Below are 17342 nucleotides of genomic sequence, written 5' to 3'. Positions count from 1 at the left end.
TCCTTACCTTCAGGGCTCGGCCACAGCCATATTTCAACAGGATAATGCGCGACCACACGTGGCACGCATTGTCCAAAGGTTCTTCGTCAATAACCAGATTGAATTGCTTCACTGGCCGGCTCGCTCTCCGGATCTTTCGCCGATAGAAAACATGTGGTCCATGGTTGCTCAACGAGTGACCCAGATTACATCCCCAGCTGCCACACCAGATTATCTTTGGCAACAACTGGAAGCTGCTTGGGCTGCTGTACCCCAGGAACACATCCAACGTCTCTTTGACTCAATGCCGAGGCGTGTGGCAGCGGTGATCTCCAACAATGGTGGCTACTCTGGCTACTGATTCTGGCAGGAACCACATGTCACAGACGTCTGTAAACGTAATCATTTGATACTTGGTCAACATGTTATCTACAAAATAAATTTTGTTGTGCTACCTCTTGTCTTTCTTGGTGTTGCACTTACGGTGGCCAGCAGTGTACATAGTGTGAAGCAGTTTGCTGGACAAGCTGTATAAAATTAACCGAGTAACTCCTGTTTCGAGTCGCGGGTACTCTATCAAGCTGTATAATACCTTACAATTCCAAAGGACTTTATACCTAAATTTTCTGAAGGAAGCCGTCAATTAAGCGCAACAGGCTGCTGTATGATACACCGCCTCACAAAAAAAGTGAAGCACCTAGAACGAGAGGAGGAAACAGAATGAGATTTCGGGGGTTGAGAGGATATGTGATATTATTTCAACAATTACAAAATCGAGTCAAATATGCAAAGAACTTGGCAGTGTAAGCCCATTTATTAGTATAATATTGTATCCCTCTGGCCCATATGTATGCACTGATTCGGCTGGGAAAGGTGTCAGAAAGCAGTTCTATTCTCTTGTGAAGCAAGCTGGCCCATAACTCTTTAACTGGTCCTTAATATCCCGGATATTAGTACTGGGACGGAGTTGATGTCCGAGCTGGTTCCACACGTGATCTCTCAGGGACAGGTACGCGGATCTTGCTTGCCAGAGGAGAATTTCAGTAACACGCCGGCGGTTATAGTGACTCGTACTATGTGTAGAAGAGCACTGTCCTATTGAAAAACGATAATGTGGCATGAGAGGCAGAGAACGCAGATTGTCCGTGACGAACCGTTGTGCCGTTACAGTTCCCTTGATTAGTACGGACCGTGACCTGAAGTCATAACCGATGGCTCTCACACCAAGGTGCCAGTAGTAACTCCGGTGTGCCTCTCAAAAACATTGGAAGAATGTCACCTCTCCCGAGGTCGCCGCCACATCACTGGCGGTGGTTATTCGGCGTAGTGGGGAACCGTGATTTCTCGTTGAACACAGTGTGACACTATTCATCACCAGTCCGTGCTTCCCAGTAATGTCATCACATAAAACGCAGCCGTTTGTGTTGTGGTGTTAATAGTATCCTACGTGTGGTATGGTAATTCCGTAGTCTAGCTGTTGCTCGTCTCTGGCCAATGGTGGAAAACGATACAGAATGTTGCAAGAAGTCCATTACTTGTTCTCGGATGGCAAGTGCTGATGTGAAGGTGTGACAACGTGATTCTTGCACAATACGGCGATCCTCCATTGCGATGGTCAGACATGTTTGTCTGGAACCTTGTCGACCAGTATGCCTGCCCTCACTTTCCCGTGCAGTCCAACGTTGGAACACTGCCACATCTGAATGTCTCACAAATTTGAATAATGCACGATTCGACCAGCTGGCCAAGTACAGACCCATAATGAGGCCCCTTTAAACTCCGCCAGGTGCTGACAACGCTGTCTCACACGAGTGCGCGAAATGTACATATACCTCACGGCGATCACTCAACATCTGACGCTGTTCAGGCCCCTTTTACACCCTCTGCGCCTTGGTAACACCACTAAACACGAAGAACACTAATGCATTCTGTTGGCCATTCTACTGGTCACAGTGAATTACAAATATGAACATTTATGTGCCAGGAAATTGAGTGCACGTTTATGAAGTTGCACCGACATCCGACCTTGTTTTCTGGGTACTTCACTTTTTTTAATCAGGCAGTGTGTTTAACTGGTAATGCTGAATAGTCGCAAGTAAAACTAAAGAAATTCTGTTATGTATGGAGCTAAACAGACACTCATAGTTCCCTTCCATCTTTCGCTTGCCTATAAGAAAAAAGGTAAGAAACGTCTTTTGCGTCCCATCGATATCAAAGTCATTATACACGGCGCACTAGCTCAGTTTGATAGGGATGCACGAGAAATCGATAGCAGTCAATTTGAAGAAACTGTGTCCACTTTCGCCTGAGGTGATATCGAGAAACATGAAAACACTAAACGGGGATTTAAGCCTCACTCCTCTGAAAGAGTAACCATTGCATCCTTACATGTGGAGTAGGTGGGATTCAGGAACTGTGAATATTGGAACACTATCCTCGTTTTCCCACACTGTACCAATAAATGTCCCAATTAGACACGTTGGGATTTGTTTTTTACAGAAACAGATTTAAAAAATTGCTACGTTTAGTGGCACTGTACATGTCTACATTTATATTGTTTTTACGTTAGTGTGGTTCGGTAGGTCTGTTGTCCAGTGCCAGACCACAAATCCAATGGTCGTGAGTTTGATCCTCAATCGGCACTAGGATTTTTATCTGTCACTATCACTTCTTTATCTTCTGACAGTGTCTGCATCGTAGTCAAATGTTCAAGTTAAACTGCAGGTCCCCCTGTAACTAGTTGGGTAACACTGTTCGAAGATCAGAGGAAAGCAACAGCATGCCTCCAACAACAGAACCACACCTACACTGACGTGACAAAAGTCGCATGCAGTTATACAGATGGCAGCAGTATCACGTACACAATGTATAAAACAACAGTGCATTGTTGGAACTTTCATTTATACTCGGGTGATTCATGTGAAAAGATTTCCGACGTGATTATTGCCGCCGGACAGAAATTAACAGACTATGAACACGGAATGGTAGCTGGAGCCAGACGCCTGGGACAATCCCTTTAGAAATAGTTTGGGAATTCAAAATTCCGAGATTCACAGTCTCAAGAGAGCGCCCAGAATACCAAATTTCAGGCATTACCTGTCCCCAAAGACAATGCACTGGCCGACGGCGTTCTTTTAACGACCGAGAGCAGCGGCGTTTACGTAGAGTTTTTGTCGTTAATGGGCTATAAAAGCAGACGATCGATGCGAGTGCCATTCCTAACTGCACAACATCGTTTGCAACACCTCTCCTAGGCTCGCGATCATATCGGTTGGACCCTAGTCGATTGGAAATTCGTCGGCTGGTCAGATAAGTCCAGATTTCAGTTGGGAAAACCTGATGGTAGGGTTCGTGTGTGGCGCAGACCCCACAAAGCCATGGAGCCAAGTTGTCAACAAGGCACTGAGCAAGCTGTTGGTGGACTTGTAATGATAAGGGCTGTGTTTACATGGAATGGACTGGCTCCTAAGGTCCAACTGAACCGATCATTGACTTGAAACGGAGACCATTTGCAGCCACTCATGGACTTCATGTTCTCAAATAACGCTGGAATCTTTACAGATGGTAATACGCCACGTCTCTGGCCCACAACTACTCGCGATTGGTTTGAATAACATTCTGGGTAATTGGAGTGAATAATATGGCCACCCATCGAACATTTATGGGACGAAACTGAGAGGTCAGTTCGTGAACAAAACACTCACAATTCTATCTATTGCTTGCGCCTTTGTCCCGCATTTTGCGCGGGGTTGGCGTGGTTAAATCGGATTTGGCAGGTTAATGTGAAGGGGTGGCCGGATGCCCTTTCTGCCGCCACCCCGTACCCCCCTGGGACGGAATCAGAGTACCCCATCGGTCTGCGTCCGGTGTAAATCATGGAAAAGTGCGAATGTGTTTCAAATGTCTGTGAGTCGTGTAACTGAGGCGGGAAGTGTCGACTAACCCGGTATTCACCTAGGGGGATGTGGAAAATCGCCTATAAACAACCAGGCTGGCCGGCACACCGGTCCTCGTCGTTAATCCGGCGGTGGATTCGATCCGAGGCCGGCGCGTCTACCCGAGTCCAGGAAGCAGCGCATTACCGCTCTCGGCTAACCTGGCCAGTCCAAAACACTTTCACAATTATGGGCGGCTAAAGGGACAGCGTTGCTCAAAATTTCTGCAGGGGACTTCCAGTGACTTGTTGAGTCCATGTCGCGTCGACTTGCTGCACTATGCCAGGCAAAAGGAGTTATCCCATGACTTCTGCCCCCCTCTCCCCCCCCCCCCCCCCCAATATATAGCAGAGTTGGCAAAAGAAGATCCCAGACAGCTAAGTGGGCTTGGCATGCTGCTTTACGCGTCTACTTCAATCAGTCACTTAACGCGATTTTGTTTACATCTCTATGGCAACGCCTCAGTGTTGTCGTAGTTCTATAGACAATTGTTGTTCCCGTCTGCAGACGTTTGCGCTTCGCATTTGAAAGCTGGCAACAATGCTGCCAGCTGTCATGAATATTGTTTCGCCTACTCTGCTGAAGTCGCTTTGGTGTGGTGTGGTGTTCGGACGTGTTGACAGCTTTGCCGTTCATGTTTTCTGGGAAATTAATGGTTGTGAAATAACCAGTCCATACCGTCGAAACGCTCGCTGGTCTTTAATAAAGAGATAATCTTCCGCGAAAGATGACAATGTTACCTGACACTATTTGTAGTTGTCCATTGAATTTACACTTCGTGGCAGATTAAAGCGGACACGGATCTTAGCGTATTTTGGGTTAACTAGGTTTCACCAGAAACATACAAAGACCCTTCACGAACCGTCGCAATGATCTGCCTATTTCTCTCCACCAAATTCTTGAATTTCTTTAGATTGTTCTTAACATCTTATGAAAAGTATCACATCTGGCAGAACGGAATTAAAGAACTGTGGCTCAGTCGCAACGCAGGAATGGGCGACTGGGTGTCGGACAAGGACTCGAACCTGGAACTCTGAGTGGCACTGCTTTAATCTGCATCCGAGGTTCAGTTTCGCTTACACTCCGTTGCAGAGTGAAAGGTTCACGTTGCACAACGACTAACAGAACGGGAAAATATTCTATTCTTTCTCGCACTTAGCTAAGACACAATTAATAGGAATGACAGAAAGCAATGAATTACACTGGTGGTTGTAAACCGTATTATTAAACGTTCTCAGGAGGTGGCTGTATTGCCACCGGTTGGAGATTGCATCACTACGCGGGGATTTGAGAGAAAGAAGCTGGAAATCCAGGGACACTGGGAAAGAAGAGATGCTTGATCGGTGTCAGATTCAGGCAAGTTTTTCGAGAAACCATCGCGAAACCTGGTCGGTTTCGTAATTATCAAGTCGAAGAAATATGACGCGTCTTTCTTTTACCTAGCTGCCGTGACCTATTTCTCACATTTTTATCAAGTTAGCTCGTTCCTTGTGTGTGGTATTTTTGTTTAATCTGTCTAATTATGGACCTCTCATTATGCAGTTTTTCTTGGTTTCTGTATGATAATTCTTCTGCGTTTGGTTTTCTCCTTCTCTTGCAACTCATTATAGCTCTACACGTTTCCTGTTTTAAGTGTCTTTGCGGACTGTCACCTCATTCAAGTGATTCTAATATTCATTAATTACTCTAATTATTCTAATATTCATTAATCAATTCATTATTTTAGTTGTTGTTATATTGGATGAGCCATTCAGTTAATCAATTTTCTTCAGTCCCTTTTATGTGCCCTGTGATAGGTCCATCCTGTCTGGATTGCCTCTGACTATTTAGTACTTTTCTGTAGACCTCTACGTGTTTCTTAGTTAGTAGTTGCCATTATCATCTTACTGTATCTTAGAAATTATCCAACAGACTTTTTTTCTACTTTGTCTGTGTTTCTGTAACACACAGAGAGCGAGTTTTACTACGGCGTTGCATTACATAAATATCACGTTTATGATGATTGACTTTTTATTGTAGGTGTTCTTGACTGGTTAGTACGCCATCTTAATACTTAGAGTGATGTTTCTAAGAAGTAATAATTTTCGATTTTATTACTTTTTTCAAAACTAGGTTTTTAGTATTTTTCACGATAACTGAATTTATCTTTCAAGAAGAACGTCCGATTATGACAGCGAGGAACCGTATTTGTTCTTATTTATATTTGGTTTCCAGATTTGTTTGGTGATTAATTAATTAATCGCAGTACGAACTTCGGCCAAACATATGGCACACTGAGACGAATTTTATAATGCTACTTTTAGGTGTTACTTGTGACTTCTGGTTTTGACCGAAACCACAGCCAGATACTGATTTGTTATTATGAAAACTATGCCTTCTGAATTACGTGTGATTTGTAACAGATTCAGGGTGAGAATTATTAAACTATGTGAAATAAAATCGTAATAATTTCTGAACGGTTTGCGTTAGGACGTTAAAACTGCGCTGTTGGCAGCGGGGTATGATGGGACTTGCACTGAAAAGCCAAAGAAACTGGTACACTTGCCTAATATCGTGTGGGCCCTCGCGAGGACGCAGGAGTGCCGCATCACGAGGTGGCACGGAAACGACTAACGTCTGAAGTGGTGCTGGAGGCAACTGAGACCATGAATCCTGAAGGGCTCTCCATAAATCCGTAAGAGTAAGAGGGGGTGGAGACATCTTCTGAACAGCACGTTGCAAAACATCCCGGATACGCTCAATAATGTTCATGTCTGGGGAGGTTGGTGGCCAGCGGAAGTGTTTAAACTCAGAAGAGTGTTCCTGGAGCCACTCTGTAGAAATTCTGCACGTATGGGGTGTCGCATGCACAGTGGATATGAATGGATGCAGGTGGCCATACAGGATGCTCACGTACGTATCACCTTTCAGAGTCGTATCTAGACGTATCACAGGTCCCATATCACTCCAACTACACATGCCTGACACGATTACAGAGACTCCACCAGCTTGAACAGTCCCCTGCTGAAATCCAGGGACCAAGGATTCATGATGTTGTCTCCATAGCCATACATGTCCATCCTCTCGATACAATTTGAAACGAGACCCGTCCGACCGGGCAACATCTTTCCAGTTATCAACAGTCCAATGTCGGGTTTGACGGACCCAGGCAAAGCGTAAGGCTTTGTGTCGTGCAGTCATCAAGGATACACGAGAGGGCCTTCGGCTCAGAAAGCCCATATCGATGATGTGTCGTCGAATGGTTCGCACGCTGACACTTGTTGATGGCCCAGCATTGAAATGTGCCAGCAATTTGCAGAAGGATTGCACTTCTGTCACGTTGAACGATTCTCTTCAGTCGTCGCTGGTTTCGTTCTTTTCCGGCCGCAGCAATGTCGAAGATTTGATGTTTTACAGGATGCCTGATATTGGTACACTCCTGAAATGGTCGTACGGGAAAATCCCCACTTCATCACTACCTCGGAAATGCTGTGTCCCATCGCTCGTGTGCCGACTATAGCAGCACGTACTAACTCACGTAAATCTTGAAAACCTGCCATTGTAGCAGCAGTAACCGATCTAACAACTGCGCCAGACACTTGTTGACTCACATAGGCGTTGCCGACCGCAGCGCCGTATTCTGCCTGTTTGCGTATTTCTGTATTTGAAAACGCATGCTTATACCAGTTTCTTTGGCGCTTCAGTGTAGTATGGTTTGATTTAGCGACGAAGCCCACATTCATCGGTTCGTCAGTAAGCAAAATGGCGCATTTGGGGGACTGAGAATACGCATTTCGCAAACGAAAAGTCTCTTCACCCTCAACGAATGACTGTGTGGTGTGCAGTGTCCAGTCACGGAATGATCGGTGCGATATTCCTCGATAGCACGGTGGCTATCGGACGGTACTTGAAGGTTTTGGAAGAAGATTGCATCCCCAATAAGAAATTAGAAATTATATTAATGCCTTCAGTTGCTGACGGGCGTTGATATATATCAACGAGGACAGGTGAAAATGTGTGCTCCGACAGGGACTCGAACCCGGGATCTCCTGCTTACAGGGCAACCGCTCTAACCATCTGAGCCACCGAGGGCACAGTGGATAGTGCGACTGCAGGGACTATCTCGCGCACGTCTCTCGCGAGACCCAGACTCTCACCTTGTATGTCCACACTCTACATTCGTAGTGTCCCTACCCAACCCAAAGTGAGAATGTGGATCTCGCGGGAGGCGTGTGCGAGATAGTTCCTGCAGTCGCACTATCCTCTGTGTCCTCGGTGGCTCAGATGGATATAGCGTCTGCAATGTAAGCAGGAGATCCTGGGTTCGAGTCCCGGTCGGGGGATACATTTTCACCTCTCCCTGTTGATACATATCAACGCCCGTCGGCAACTGTAATTTCTAATCTCGTTCTAGACGGCTGCAGGTCAGCTATGGTGTCTGTTCTTTCGGACATGTCCGAAAGAACGGACACCATATCCATATAAGTATAAAGTCACAAGACGTTCATGCAAGACGTGGCTCTACCCCATCGAAGCAGGAGAGTGTTTGATGTCCCGGAGGAGCACTTTGGGTATCGCATTCTGGCTCTGGAGTACCCAGAGGCCACTGGCATGGGCCTCGATTGGCCGCCATATCCTCCGGATCTGAACACATGCGACTCCTTTTTGTGGGGCTATACTAAAGACAAGGTGTCCAGCAATTAGATTAGATTAGATTAGTACTTGTTCCATAGATCATGAATACGACACTTCGTAATGATGTGGAACGTGTCAGGTTAATAAAAGGTGTCTATACAAGATATTACATTACACAAAATATTACATGACACTCAATATTTTAAATTTTTTTTTTGTGGGTGTTGGGGAAATTACCCAGTTACTATATCCAAAAATTCATCTAATGAGTAGGAGTTGCTATTAAGAAATTCTTTTAATTTCCTTTTAAATGCTATACGGCTATCTGTCAGACTTTTGATGCTATTAGGTAAGTGACCAAAGACTTCTGTGGCAGCATAATTTACACCTTTCTGAGCCAAAGTCAGATTTAATCTTGAGTAGTGAAGATCATCCTTTCTCCTAGTGTTGTAGCCATGTGCACTGCTATTACTTTTGAATTCGTTCGGATTGTTAATAACAATTTTCATAAGTGAATATTTATATTGTGAGGCTACAGTGAAGATCTCTAGCTCTTTAAATAAGTGTGTGCAGGATGATCTTGGATGAGCTCGAGCAATTGTTCTCATTACACTCTTTTGTGCAACGAATACTCTTTTACTCAATGATGAGTTACCCCAGAATATGATGCCATACGAAAGCAGAGAATGAAAATAGGCGTGGTAAGCTAATTTACTCAGATGTATATCTGCAAAATTTGCAATGACCCTAACAGCATAAGTAGCTGAACTCAAACGTTTCAGCAGATCCTCAGTGTGTTTTTCCAGTTCAACCCCTCATCAATGCATACACCTAGAAATTTTGAATATTCTACCATAGGTACCGATTTCTGATCGAAGTCTATATTTATTAATGGTGTCGTTCTGTGTATACTGTGTTTTGTCAAAGTTTAATGAGAGCCCATTTGCAGAGAACCACTTAATGATTTTTTGAAAAACATCGTTTACAATTTCACCAGTTAATTCTTGTCTGTTGGGTGTGATAGCAATAACCCCAAGGCCATTGCTGAGCTGAAAACAGCCATTCAGGAGGTTATCGACAGCAACGATGTTCCGACACTTCAGCAGGTCATGCAGAATTTCGCTATTCGTCTGCGCCACTTCATCGCCAATGATAGCAGCCACATCGAACATGTCATAACCTAAATCCGAATATCTGTAGTGACGTTCACGTGTTGAATCAAGTGTGTGTACGCCGTAGTTTGTTACTAATTTAGTTTTTTTCATGTTGTTGTTGCTGTTGTTGTTGTTGTGGTCTTCAGCCCTGAGACTGATTTGATGCAGCTCTCCATGCTACTCTATCCTGTGCAAGGTTCTTCACCTCCCAGTACCTACTCCAGCCTACATCCTTCTGAATCTGCTTAGTGTATTCATCTCTTGGTCTCCCTCTACAATTTTTACCCTCCACGCTGCCCTCCAATACTAAATTGGTGATCCCTTGATGCCTCAGAATATGTCCTACCAACCGGTCCCTTCTTCTGGTCAAGTTGTGCCACAAACTCCTCTTCTCCCCAATTGTATTCAATACATCCTCATTAGTTATGTGATCTATCCATCTAATCTTCAGCAATCTTCTGTAGCACCACATTTCGAAAGCTACTATTCTCTTCTTGTCTAATCTATTTATCGTCCATGTCTCACTTGCATACATGGCTACACTCCATACAAATACTTTCAGAAACGACTTCCTGGCACTTAAATCTATACTCGATGTTAACAAATTTCTCTTCCTCAGAAATGCTTTCCTTGCCATTGCCAGTCTACATTTTATATCATCTCTACTTCGACCATCATCAGTTATTTTGCTCCCCAAATAGCAGAACTCCTTTACTACTTTAAGTGTCTCATTTCCTAATCTAATTCCCTCAGCATCACCCGACTTAATTCGACTACATTCCATTATCCTTGTTTTGCTTTTGTTGATGTTCATCTTATACCCTCCTTTCAAGACATAAGGCATTTTTCGTATTGTTCAATAATTGTCACCCTATACGTGACTTGTTGACCATCACTGGTTCCTGCATACGGGGGCGGAGAGGACGTACCTGGAAGACGAGGTGCTCGCGCACGGTGAGGGTGCCGACGAAGAGGTCGTCCTGCTGGACGTAGGCGGAGAGCGCGGCCAGTGAGGCGGCGTTGGCGGGCCAGCCGGACAGCGCGCGCTGCCCCGAGTGCACGGCGGGCCCGCGGAACGTGAGCGCGTTCAGCAGCGTCGTCTTGCCCGCGCCGCTCGCGCCCAGGATCGCCAGCAGCTCGCCCGGGCGCGCCACGCCGCTCACTGCGCACCACACACAACACACAGCGTACCGTCATTGTCCCCTGGTAAACTACTCACAAAAGATTTACAAATTTAGTTAGTTAGTTGGCTGCGTGTTCCATTGATCAATCGTACGGTACGGTATGGTAGCCGTTATGGTGTGAAACGCGTCAGGTGCACAAACATTGCACATATGAAACAAAATTTTTTAATATATATACTTACTTACTTACTTATTGCGAATGGACCCAGAAGGATCACGCAAAGCTTTCTGACGTCGTTTCTTCCATACTTCTTTCATTCGTTCTCCATGTTTTCTTTTTCTTTCTTCTGTCCATTTTGTTCCTGGTCTCTTTAGTGCTTCCTTCTCCGACAATACAATCCACTTTTCCACCTTATTTCTAAAAGTTTTTCTATCTTTGACATCTTTAAGTTCAATATTTGCTTTTTGTAAATCTAATTTTACTTGGCTAATCCATGGTGTTGTTGATTTGACTTTTTCTATGTAAGTGAGAATTCTGTTGGTGAGTCGTGTGGGGGGAAGTCTAGTGACATGTCCATAAAATTTTAATCTTCGCCTTCTTATGTCTGCTGCCAGGTTTGATATAGTTTCTGTGGTTCTTCTTGATTGTATCCGGTATCCTTCTTCTGTTAATTTTGGACCTAAAATCTTTCTCATAATTTTGCGTTCTTCTTTTAGTATTTTTTCTAAATCACATTTTGTGTGGAGTGTGAGCGTTTCACTAGCATATAGTGCTGCTGGCTTAATTACTGCGCAGTAGTGTCTGATTTTTGTGTTCGAGGAGATGCATTTTTTATTGTATATTTCATGTGTCATACCACATGCTCTCTTCATTTTCTGTTGTCTGATCTTCTGTGCAACTTTCTCTCCTCCGGTTGGCTCCAAAATTTCACCTAGGTGTTTAAAATGTTTTGCTCTATTTATTTTTCCATATTTTGTGTTCAAACTGTGTATATGGAATTTCGTACAGAATATATATATATATATATAACACAGAGATACAGATTTTTATTTCTATTATTTACCCCATTCCCTTAAATGGCACAAAATGCATATACTACACTACTGGCCATTAAAATTGCTACACCAAGAAGAAATGCAGGTGATAAACGGGTATTCATTGGACAAATATATTATACTAGAACTGACATGTGATTACATTTCACGCAATTTGGGTGCATAGATCCTGAGAAATCAGTACCCAGAACAACCACCTTTGGCCGTAATAACGGTCTTGATACGCCTGGGCATTGAGTCAAACAGAGCTTGGATGGCGTGTACACGTACAGCTGCCCACGCAGCTTCAACACGATACCACAGTTCATCAAGAGTAGTATTGTGACGAGGCAGTTGCTCGGCCACTATTGACCAGACGTTTTCAATTGGTGAGAGATCTGGAGAATGTGCTGGCCAGGGCAGCAGTCGAACATTTTCTGTATCCAGAAAGGTCCGTACAGGACCTGCAACATGCGGTCGTGCATTATCCTGCTGAAATGTAGGGTTTCGCAGGAATCGAATGAAGGGTAGAGCCACGGGTTGTAACACATCTTAAATGTAACGTCCACTGTTCAAAGTGCCGTCAATGCGAACAAGAGGTGACCGAGACGTGTAACCAATGGCACCCCATACCATCAAGCCGGGTTATACGCCAGTATGGCGATGACGAATACACGCTTCCAATGTGCGTTCACCGCGATGTCACCAAACACGGATGCGATCATCATGATGCTGTAAAGAGAACCCGGATTCATCCGAAAAAATGACGTTTTGTCATTCGTGCACCCAGGTTCGTCGTTGAGTACACCATCGCAGACGCTCCTATCTGTGATGCAGCGTCAAGGGTAACCGCAGCCCTGGTCTCCGAGCTGATAGTCCATGATGCTGCAAACGCCGTCGAACTGTTCGTGCAGATGGTTGTTGTCTTGCAGATGTCCCCATCTGTTGTGTCAGGGATCGAGACGTGGCTGCACGATCCGTTACAGCCATGCGGATAAGATGCATGTCATCTCGACTGCTAGTGATACGAGGCCGTTGGGATCCAGCACGGTGTTCCGTATTACCCTCCTGAACCCACCGGTTCTATATTCCGCTAACAGTCATTGGATCTTGACCAACGCGAGCAGCAATGTCGCTATACGATAAACCGCAATCGCGATAAGCTACAATCCGACCTTTATCAAAGTCGGAAACGTGATGGTACGCATTTCTCTTCCTTACACGAGGCATCACAACAACGTTTCACCAGGCAACGCCGGTCAACTGCTGTTTGTGTATGAGAAATCGGTTGGAAACTTCTCATGTCAGGACGTTGTAGCTGTCGCCACCGGCGCCAACCTTGTGTGAACGCTCTGAAAAGCTAATCATTTGCATATCACAGCATCTACTTCCTTTCGGTTAAATTTCGCGTCTTTAGCACATCCTCTTCGTGGTGTAGCAATTTTAATGGCCAGTAGTGTATATTTATAGATTTATTTATTCCTATTCAAGAATTCATCTATGGCATAGAAGGAATTATCAAGCAGATAAGATTACAATTTATTTTTGAAGATATTACTGCTGTCTATCAGACATTTTACTTCATCTGGTAATTTCTCGAAAATTTTTATAGCAGCTTATTTTATCCCTTTCTGTGCCAAAGATAGGTTGAGTAAAGGATAGTGTAAGTCTTTCTTTTTTCTGGCATTATAATCATGAATGTCACTGTTGTTTTTAAACTGGTCCATCTTGTTGAGAACATATTTCATTAGTGAGCAAATGTACTGTGAGGCTGTTGTAAGAATTTCCAATCTTTTAAAAAGATGTCTACAAGATGTGCGACTATGAACCCCACACATTATTCTAACCACTTTGTTTTGAGCAGTGAATACTTTTTGTCTAAATGCTGAGTTACCCCAAAATATTATTCCGTATGACATTAGAGAGTGAAAGTATGCAAAGTATATTAGCTTACTAATTTCTATATCCTCAAAATTGGCAATTATTCTGATTGTGAAAGTTGCTGAACCTAGTCGCTTTAGAAGATCCAAAATATGAATTTTCCAATTAAGATTCTCATCTATATGTACACCCAAAAACTTAGTATGCTGTACCCCGTCTACTGACTTCTGTTGATGTGTTATATTTATTGAAGGAACTGTACTTTTTGCAGCAGAAAATTGGATGTCCTGTGTTTTTTCGAAGTTTAGAGCAAGCCCATTTGCAGATAACCAGTTAATGACCCTTCCAAAGACCTTATTTGTATCATTTTCAATTGGAGTTTCTTTTACCTGATTAATAATGATGCTTGTATCATCAGCAAACAGTGTTAGTTCAGCTTCCTGTTTCAGATAGGAAGGGAGGTCGTTAACATATATCAAGACCAGAAGGGGACCCATGATTGAACCCTGTGGAACACCTCATGTAATTTCACCCCAGTTAGATGAAGTGGCAAACTTATTTAAATCACTTGACCCAAATAAGGAAACTTTTTGCTTCCTGTTCTGTAGGTATGACTTAAACCACTCATATGCTTTTCCATTCATACCATAGAATTGTAATTTCTGTAACATAATGTTATGGTTCACACAATCAAATACTTTGGACAAGACACAGAAAATTCCTATTGGTGACATTTTACTATTTAAAAACTCTATTATGTGGACAGTGAGATTGTATATTGCTGTCTCAGTGGAACAGCATTTTTGAAATCCGAAATGTGATTTACTAAGTATCCCATAACTGTTGAGATGGCTAACCACTGTTGAGTAATAAAATTATAAACAGCCGACCAGTTGCAATGGATAAAGAAATTCTTTACCTAGGTTTCGACAAATATAAATTTGTCTTCTTCAGAAGGTAACAATTGAGTCGGTTGTGAGCTCTGCAAGATCCATGAGCTATTTTATATTAATGTAACAAACCCTAATTCTAGGGCTATATTTTATTTTTGACACATGGATCTATGCCGACAATTGTAAAAACGGCGATGGTACATTAGTCCTTACTAATGTTAAATTGTTACCTACTGAAGAAGACAAATTTACATTTGTCGAAACCTAGGTAAAGAATTTCTTTATCCATTGCAACTGGTCGGCTGTTTATAATTTTATTACGAAAACCGTTGCTGTTGTGCAGCTATGTTTAAAAAAAAACACTCTTGAGTACATTACTTTCTCGAAGATTTTTGAAAATTCTGTAAGCAAGGATACTGGTGTCCCCTTTTTTGTAGAGAGGCCAGACAATGGCATATTTAAACCTGTCTGGGAAAATACCTTGAGTTAGTGACGCATTACATATGTGACTCAGAACACCAGCTGTAATAGCTCCACATTGTTTTAATATCTTATTAGAGATGTCATCTACTCCAGCAGAACATTTATTTTTCAAAGATTTAATAATCTTACTTATTTCACAAGAGGTTGTTAGGTGAAAGTTGATCTGACTAATTTTTTTCAAAACAGACTCTTCTATGCACTGCCTGACTTTTTCTTTTGAACTGTTCTCACCAATTTTTTTTCCTACACCTAAGAAATGGTTGTTAAATACATTAGCTACTTGTGTACTGTTGGTTAGGATGGTCTCGCTCTCTTTAATAGTAATACTAACTACTCCAGTGGTTACTTTTCCAGTCTCCCTCCTAACAACATTCCATATTGATTTTATTTTACTGCCGGAGTTATTAATTTCTTCTCTAACATACTTATTTCTTGATTTCCTTACAACTTTTCTCAGTATGTTACAATGATTTTTATAGTGTACAACTACTTCTTCATCTTTACTAATTCTTGCTTTTACTCGTATTTCAGATACAATTTCTATGATACGGCCATAACGGGTTTCGGCCAACATTGGCCATCGTCAGGCGCTATAACAACAAGAAAAAGAAAAGAGTATAACAATATCTCTTGAAATCTGCAATAATCCCTTTTCTCTCTGCAGGGAAGGGAGAAAATAGCAGTTACTGACGAGCATCTTGATCATACAAGGCGTTCCGAAATTCCAGTTACAAACTTGCAGGACTCCGTTCCGGGAGTGAGTACAAAATATTTTGAATAGAATCCTATGTCCGGGAAAGCACCGTCTCCGTCGTACGACGGCTTTAATTCAGGTGTGCGACGCGTCCACGCCTGCTGAGGGAAAGAGAAGAGCTGGTCGTCGTTATATATAACAGGGTGGACAGGATGACGTTTACTACGTCAGACGGTCACCTGGTGTCACTTAACGTCTGTCTTGCTACGAGACTCTTGTAGTGACAGACGAAGATCTACTGACACCAGTTCTGGCTGCTGAACTACGTAGAACCTGAAGAGACACCAGATGTGATGGAGAGTGTGTACCAGAACGTGCGTCGCAGGTACAATATCCGTAACAACATCGGTGGTCGCCACATCGAGCCGCTGTTGTACTGCATTAGTATTGTTCCGTATGCAGTGTTCTTTTTTGTTTTGGAATAATGTAAACACGTTATGTGTAGGTGTCAATACAAACAAATGTGCTTAAGTGATAAATGGATGTTTCAATATGTTTCCCTCGAAATGTTATCTAATAATTGTACTGCGTCACGCCTAATTCAGTTCCTCAAGTAGAAGTGGACGAGTTATTCGATACGTTTCTGGACATGAATTTCTATTCAAAATATTATGTAGTCGCTCCAGTCTACAAGTCCCAGAAGTTTGTAACAGGAATTTGTGAACACCGTGTGTCAGTGGGGAACTAAAGGCTGCCCTAAATATAATCGCAATGTGGAATTACGAGGGTTGGAATTTTAATAGTGACAACTATTTATTTACAGCTCGTACAAAATAGATACGTGTTTCAAAGTTTTACTGAACTCCAAAGTAGTCACCAGCATTGTGTATAACCCATTACCAGCGATATGGAAGTCGTAGGATACCCTTAGCAGTGCCAGTTGTGTTGACAGTTCGAGCGGCGCGGTCTACTGCCCGACGAATTTGTAGCAGTTCTGAAGCGAATGCCGTGAAGTGTTCCCTTCGGTTTAGAAATCGAGTTGAGCTCACGAGGGCTTAAGTCAGGGGAGTGTAGTAGGTGGTATACCACTTAGCAGCCCCATCAGTCAAACAAATCAGTAACAGCTTGCACTGTACGTGCTTTAGCATTGTCTTGCAAAATGATGGTCAGATCCTGCAGAAAGTGCCATCACTTCTGTCTCTAAGCTGGTCGTAGTTTGTGTTCCAAAAATGAACAGCAGTACTCTCATTATGGGAGTACTTATGGCGATCTGTTTTAATGGTTAAAAACCATTCAAAAGCCAAGATCTCAATAAATATATGTTTTATTCAAGGGAACCCCTTTCAACTGTCTTAGCTGTCATCTTCAGGTCTTAAACGTTTCTTTTTGTAGCAAAACATGTTCATTTTACGTTGAATCTCATGTACATGATGTCAAGTGGAAAAAACTCTGCACATTATAATCTAACGATGACAAACGTTTCTAATTTGCTGAGCTTTATCCACTTAACATCTGGCGCACGAGGTTCAGCGTAAAACGATGTGCTTTAC

General features: G+C 43.0%; 1 protein-coding gene across 1 annotated transcript in view; it reads right to left on the bottom strand.

The window, feature by feature from the left end:
- LOC124787826 (protein white-like) overlaps positions 1–17342 on the bottom strand; it is a 278191-nt gene that overhangs the window by 56994 nt on the left and 203855 nt on the right. The window contains exon 3 of the mRNA XM_047254761.1: positions 10612–10844. Coding sequence (XP_047110717.1) covers positions 10612–10844 — 233 coding nt within the window. The remainder of the gene's footprint in view (positions 1–10611; positions 10845–17342) is intronic.

The sequence above is a fragment of the Schistocerca piceifrons genome, chromosome 3 (genome assembly GCF_021461385.2).
Source record: "Schistocerca piceifrons isolate TAMUIC-IGC-003096 chromosome 3, iqSchPice1.1, whole genome shotgun sequence".
Taxonomy (NCBI): Eukaryota; Metazoa; Arthropoda; class Insecta; order Orthoptera; family Acrididae; genus Schistocerca; species Schistocerca piceifrons.
This window is presented reverse-complemented; position numbering and strand designations above follow the sequence as displayed.